Source organism: Pygoscelis adeliae, unplaced genomic scaffold (genome assembly GCF_000699105.1).
Source record: "Pygoscelis adeliae isolate BGI_AS28 unplaced genomic scaffold, ASM69910v1 Scaffold78, whole genome shotgun sequence".
Classification (NCBI taxonomy): Eukaryota; Metazoa; Chordata; class Aves; order Sphenisciformes; family Spheniscidae; genus Pygoscelis; species Pygoscelis adeliae.
The window spans coordinates 6,820,860-6,827,995 of record NW_008825409.1 but is presented as its reverse complement, the minus strand read 5'-3'; the positions used below and the strand labels follow the sequence as shown (position 1 = coordinate 6,827,995).

Sequence of the window (7,136 nt, the reverse complement as noted above, 5' to 3'; positions counted from 1 at the left end):
GATTAAGCACGAATGTTTATTTAATAGTAGAGCCAACTTTATCTCTTCTGCAAATCAGGTTTCCTGGCATTCGTCTTGATGGGGGCATTCTTTTGGGGAAGGGAAGGCTTCTGATCTGTTTTTATTAAGCTTTTCTCTTTTTGATACACCACAAATTCAATAGGTATTTTAAATGCACTATGTGCCTAAACTTTGTATCTTACCATTTACATGGCAAATGCACATTTATAGTATACAAGCTGAGCAGTCTGCCAAAACCCTGCTTTTTTTTATTTTCATATCCTTCTGCAGAAAATGTTTTTAGGCAGCTCCTAACCTTTGCAATCCCATTCTCGTTGATAAAGATGTGATAAAGATGTCTGATGTAATAAAGATAGTCTAGTAAGAGAAATAATAGGAATTTATCACCAACCACAGCCAATCTTGTGAAGATAATAGCAAAATGCCATTCACAGGGGATTTTGCCTTTTTTATTATTTTGCGTACCTCATTAACATTGCCATTATCAGTGACATATCTGTCCAAATGAAATATAAAAATAATTATCATATAGAGAGTGTGTCTCCATATTAGGGCTATTTGCAACCCCAATATTAAAGAGTGCCAAAGGGAGAAGCAGCATTGAAACTGTTACTTTGGAAGATGTGGAAATAAAATACTGATACTGAAGTACCAGCAGTCCCTCTCATAAAGGGCAGAAATATTAAAAGCAAGAAGGAAAATGACTAGAAAGGAGAGTGTTCTAATAAAATTTGCTTACCTGTATTTATAAAGTATGGTGCTATAAGACATTAGGACACTCTGACTGGCTTTTGAACAACATCCAGACAAAGGAGTTGTCAAGCTTAAATATGTATAATAGGTAACTGCATGGTCTGCTTGACATTTAGAAGGTTTTTTTGTGTTCTCTGTATATAGCTGTTCCTCTTTAAGAGTACAGGTGCACTCAAAATAGCTTATGCTTAGCCTTACTGCCATAACTAGATTGCTACCAGTGCATGAGCTGGCTAAATGAAAGCTAGTGTATAAAACTGTAAACATTTTGTAGTTACATTTTCTGTCAAATAGCTTAAGAAGTAAGGTCTGTATTAAATATGTACTAAGAAAAGCTGACACTTAACAAAGTGGTAAAATATAGGAGAACAAAGTAAGCCCTCATATTCTTTGAATCTCTGCTGGGCTGATGTATCAGCAGATATTGTACATCTGTTCTACCTTTTTTTTTTTTTTTTGAGTGTATGTTGACCATTCTTTGTTTTCTTCCCCTTTCCATATTTGTGTCTAAACCTTCTTCAATGACTCTGTGTCATAAAGCCTCCCTCAACTGAGGAGGGATAAAAACAGCTTGGAAGAGAAAGTGTCAAAATCCTTTTAAGTGTCATGTCAAGATCAATGTAAAATAATGAATAATGTGACTAGTGGTTTGTTTGTCTTTTTGGCACTCTGTTTTGCAGTCTTTGCTGTTGTTTTTTGCTGAATAGAGTTGTCTTTAAGTTCACACTTAGAGCAAAGTCTCACTTGTAGTGGGGTGCATAAAGGAAGAAATGGATAAGCCGGGTGTCGTCTTGTTCATGAGCTGACCCCTGAGGCCTGAAGCATTTGGCAGTCTTCCTCATGTAATTAATTTATCTCCCATGAATTTCCATCTTCCTTCTGCACAGAGATATCCTCCATGACAGCAACTCCCCATCCTATTTGAATTGTCAGTCATTTCAGCTGTTGGATTACAAAGTCATAGGACCAAAGAATTGCTCTCCAAAGAAGGGAAAGTAAAATATTTCTTTATAGCTAGAACTCAGACTCCTTTGATAGTTATGATATTCAGCTTGATAAATAATTAAAAATGTAATTCAAATAGCTTTACTTGAAAGGCAGAATAAATTTACATCAATATAATGGCTGAGATAGCTGTTGTTATACTGTATATCAGTATAATTAGTTTAATTATAACTAAGCTATAGTTACATTAATTATATTTTAACCTTGATTTTTTATATTGTTAATTGAGCATTAGTATGCACTGAATTGAATGTACAGTTAAGAGTACAATGGAATGTCTAACTACTTTTGCAATTTGTAAATTTATACTTCATTTTGACTAATTAATGGAATTTATCTCTCTACAGAAGCCATTGTAAGTACCATATATATCACTGCCTTTATTTTAACTGCATTCAAAAACTGCAGAAAAAGCATACAAAAGCGAAGCAAAGTGCACAGCAGAGTCAATAGTTAAACAATTTTTCCAAAACCAGCCATAAGCCTGATATCGAGGGTACTAAGTTGTCTCTGGAAACCGAGGTGTGCCTTTGAATGTCAGCCCACAGCTAACTATAAGCTACGCTGCTGGTAACTGCTGTAACAAATGAGAACCATATCTGGTCTCTGCAATAACCAGCCTAGCCTTCTGGAAACTACAGGTCCAGTTCAGGCGGGAGAAGGCAACAGGTTTTGTTCAAGATCATTCTCACTTGTTCCAGTGTTTTGGTTTCTTTTCAGTGCCAGCAAAGGCTTTCTGACTGGAGTGCCCCATGTCATCCCAATGTGGCCTTCCAGGCTGGAATCAGATTTCAGGGGTTTCTTTCAACACACGAAAGAAATGGATCGATGTAAAAAGCCTTAAAATGATCAATGGAGGAACAACTTTGAATGAAAAATTTTATTCACGTAGAGTTTAGTTTATTATCCCCAGTATCTTGCAAGTCGGCAAGTTTCTTTCGTCGAGAGTACAAAACTCTAAAATGAGCACTCCAAACTTACGAAAGCCTCCTTGAGTCCTGGATATTTTTCAGGATGATTTGCACCAAAGTATCATAATTCTCACTGTATAAATGGAGACCAAAGCACTTAGAAAGGGATGGAGTACAATATCTTCCATGCTTCAAGTAGACTGTGCTATTTTTCTTGAGGATGCCATACATTCTGTTGACCTTTTCCGAAAGTGTACTAGAAATGTAATTTTGCAACTTTAAAATTTTGTTTAACATATAAAATTTTCTGGATGTGTTCTGTTGGTTTTGTCTGTTGCAGCTGTTCCACTTTAAAGGAAAAATTAAATAGTAAGTGGAAGTTTTGACCGAGCATAACGATATAGTCTAAAAATGCAGTCTTCACTAGGAAGGAGAAAACTTGTGTTCCATGTTAGTTCTGTCTTAACTTGATCAGGATATATAACCAAAGTTGCTAACAGAATTTAAAGAAAACAGTTACTCAGTGTTTTTATAACAGTACAGAAAGTCCTGTATTAGTGTAAAAGTCTGTTTTCCTGCTTATAATTTTTAGATATTACACTGGAATTCATTGTGTTGACTGAACTATGGACAAAAAGGCTGAGAGGGGTTGGAATCTGTACTTATATGTTCTTTCTCTCTTTATTTATAAAACAAGCTGATTTTTTTCTTCCTGTATGTCCTGTGGTTTATATGAATGGCCTAATGAGAAATGCTAGCATGCTGATAACAAAAGGGCAGAAAACAAGCATCTGTTTTTCTCTATCTTGAGGGAAAAAAATCATCATTTTGCTGCATGCTAATCGATATTTCAGAAAATATTAAAAAATATATTTCCAATTTGATTCTGATAACATCATATATGAAGATGTTTGTTAAGGAAGAAGAGGATTATAATTAGTTTAATGAATGGCATCAGAATTTAAAAAAAAAGGGAAAAGCATTTACAGTATATCGTTCAGTGAAAAGGTTTTCTGGTATCATGCCATCACTACTTGAAACGTGCATTTCATTTAGACCCATTAAAATGAAATCTGAGAGATTGACTGAATTTCAAGGAAAATCAATTTCCAGAGATGAGGGCAGTTTTCTATTGTAAGATATGTACTATAATTAAAAATTATGCTGTGTTTTTCTTTCATCTATTCTTTCAGTATTCAGAAAAAGCTTAGGACCTGGCTAAACAGAACTGAGGATGATCTCCAGCTTTTTGATTTGAAAATCTACTCAATGATATTGCCGAGGGAAGAACAGGCATTGTACTATACATACCAAAAAAGTCTCACTAAAAGACCAGAATCCTCATATGTTTTTGTTTTTTTTTCCCTGTTCAGATTGTTTTCTGCTTTGAGAGATACAGAGATGGAAAAAAATTAGGTCCATGAGTTCTTTAGTGAATACATTAGAATCTCTTTATTAATGGGAACTCTTTAAGTGTTCAAGGTCAGCACTAATGGATAAAGTTGCAAGATAAGGACCAAATTGAGTAAGAATATTAAATGATCTATTCGCACTGTACTCCTCCTTTATGAAAGCTAAAGGTCAGTGGGTGGGATATCGTTCATCTAAGGCTGTGTGCTTTACGGGAGGCACAACACCAAAGTCATGTCTGTACTATAGGCACTGGGGACACGGATGTGTTTTTATTTCCTGATGCAAACTTAGTAACTGTTGCCTAATACAGTTCTAGCTAAAGAACATTAGATATCTGTTATTTTTTGCAGCCATGCATACTTATTTTTTTGTTCTTCATGGTATGGACCCATTCCAGACTAGATGTATCTATCCAGCTACAAGGTTCATGCTGAGTAAAAGTCCCTGAAATTACCCCTGAGTGTGATTTGTTCTCTGTAACTGCACTTGGCGTATTACCAAAAGCTCAGTCTCTTGTTTCTCCAAAGACAGCAGCTGCACCAAAAGAAAACCTTGTTAGTGTGCCTGAATCTTCCTAGTAAAACAAACCTCAGACACATATCTCTGTGTTCAGCAGCACCTAGATAACATTTCACTGTGGATAGTGTTTCACTCTGTTAGAGTTCATTAAATAAGGAATCCACTGCTTCTGACAGGTTATGCAAAATATCAACATTAATCAGTCCATATCTAATGATAAAGTTGACCTTAAAAAATAATTTGATTTGATTTAAGTATGGCTGGAAACTGAGCTGGTAAAAATTCTGTATATACTTCATTTAAAATAACCTGTAAGTGGATATAAATTAATGAGGAAGTACACTTCTGGTATCCTCTTTCCCCTATCACTCCTTTTCTTTTTTGCTAAGTCTTTGTCTAGAGAGATGTCTACAGGCAGTTAACTTCCTTGGCACCATCCAAACCTACAAAGATACTAAAATTTTATATCATTGCCATTAAGAGCAAAGGACCGTTCTAATTAGTCCCCAGCAAGGTTCGTCATAATCATGATAATTTATCTTTTGATAGCATTAAAATATATTTTGATGCCGTGGTTCATTATGTAAAATGCAGAGTTTGTGTTTTCTTTTTCTCCCCAGACTCCTGAATCTTGTTAACAGGAGATACATATTTATATGTTCACTAGTGCTAGTATTTGTAGAGCCTGCATTTAATACATTTACTTTGAGTCTAAATGATTAATCATATATTTAGTTCTCTTAACCAGAAATGTAGAAAACCACTAAGGGGAAAACCATTCTGTTACTCAGAATCTCTTAAAAACTTTTTTCTTTCAAATCTCAGATTTTTTTATTATTAAGTATCTTAATTTTGACAGGTCTTTTCTGTACATGTAAATCAGCATCACTGAATGTTAAATTAGATGTTGGAATAAATAGGATAGATTTAGTGTCATTATGGGTAATGAGACACCCTTGCAATCAAGCTTGCTTCTTAGCAATGGATGTAATTTCAAGTAATGTTGTACAGCTACAAAGTAATGGCCAAAGTCTCTTAAATCAGGATCATTTTTTTCCTGTATTGTCTTTTAACCTACTAGGCTTTAATATTCTGCATTTTGTTTCACTCTTGTTGTTTAGAGAATGCATGCATGCATATGTGTGTGCACAGACACACAAAGAATTAACAGCAACATTTCCCCCCCTCTCTCTCTCAGCTACTGCCCCTTTAATATTGAATGTGATGCACGCAATATGATTTTTGAAATATGTCTTCTTAGAGCAGGGTCTACCAAAGAGATAAGGAAGGTAAACCTGGTAAGAATTAATTCTCATAGATCTGTCCTCCCTCCTGTGTTGATCTGTTCACCTTGACACACACACCCCCCATTAGAATAGTGATGTGTGGGTGGCAGTGCTAATCTGAAAAGGACAAAAAGCGTGCATTGCATGTGGGTGGTACAATGGTAAGTGACCATAGAGAAGAGATTCAAAGTCATTTAACTATGGAGGTGAGGGTAAGTGTGTTTGTTTTGAAGACTCTATATCCCAAGGGTGAAACCCAGGGCTGTGGTTTTTTTAAACAACATTCAAGTCTCTTTCTTTTTCTTTAAACAGGTCTGAAATGGATATACTGTCTGCTAGCACTAAAGGCATTCTCATCGGCTATTGTCCACAGCAAGATGCCCTGGATGAACTTTTAACGGGTTGGGAGCATCTGTATTATTACTGCACACTGCGTGGAATTCCAAAACAGGATATCCGTAAGGTAACTATCCAGAACAGATTTGCAGGGGGAGCTAAAGCCAGGTTGAGCTGTGGAGTTTATAAAACAATTGTACTTTTTTTACATGAGAGAATATCTAATATTTCATCTTAACAGCTTTAATAATAAGATTTTTCATTACTACTTTATTTAAACAATATGGATTTTTTTTCTGTCTGTTATGCCAGTTCAAAACACAATAACTTCACTGAGGATAATAAAATAACATTAATGCAAATGAAATCTCAGGCACAAAAACTCTAAAGGAAATTAAATTTATGAATGGTTCAACACCTTCATTATCACACTTAGAGAACTGGAAGGGAACACCAAATGTTCTGAGTCATGCACCTCTTTAAAACTCTTCTTCAGAGATGGGTTTAAACTCTGAAGGAATTAAAAATTATTGAATGATTGTACAATAAACCAAACGTCTGGGTGCTGAGATGGCAGCTGTCAACAATCTGCTAGTAAATGTCTCAAACTTCACAAGATGGTGGCTACATTCAAACTGCCTGCTGGGAGCGGTCCCTAAAATATTCCAGCTGCCATACGAGGCCTGGGGTTGTTCAAGGAGAAGAGGCCAAACCCATGTGTTGTGGTTTAACCCGGCAGGCAGCTAAACACCACACAGCCGTTCGCTCACTGCCCCCGCCCCAGTGGGATGGGGGACAGAATTGGGGAAAAAAAAAATAAAGACAGTTTAATGGGACAGAAAAGGAAGGGAAATAATAATAATAATAATAATATAAAAAATAAGTTATACAC

General features: G+C 35.7%; 1 protein-coding gene across 1 annotated transcript in view; it reads left to right on the top strand.

The window, feature by feature from the left end:
• ABCA13 (ATP-binding cassette, sub-family A (ABC1), member 13) overlaps positions 1-7,136 on the top strand; it is a 211,841-nt gene that overhangs the window by 175,719 nt on the left and 28,986 nt on the right. The window contains exon 52 of the mRNA XM_009330486.1: positions 6,221-6,371. Coding sequence (XP_009328761.1) covers positions 6,221-6,371 — 151 coding nt within the window. The remainder of the gene's footprint in view (positions 1-6,220; positions 6,372-7,136) is intronic.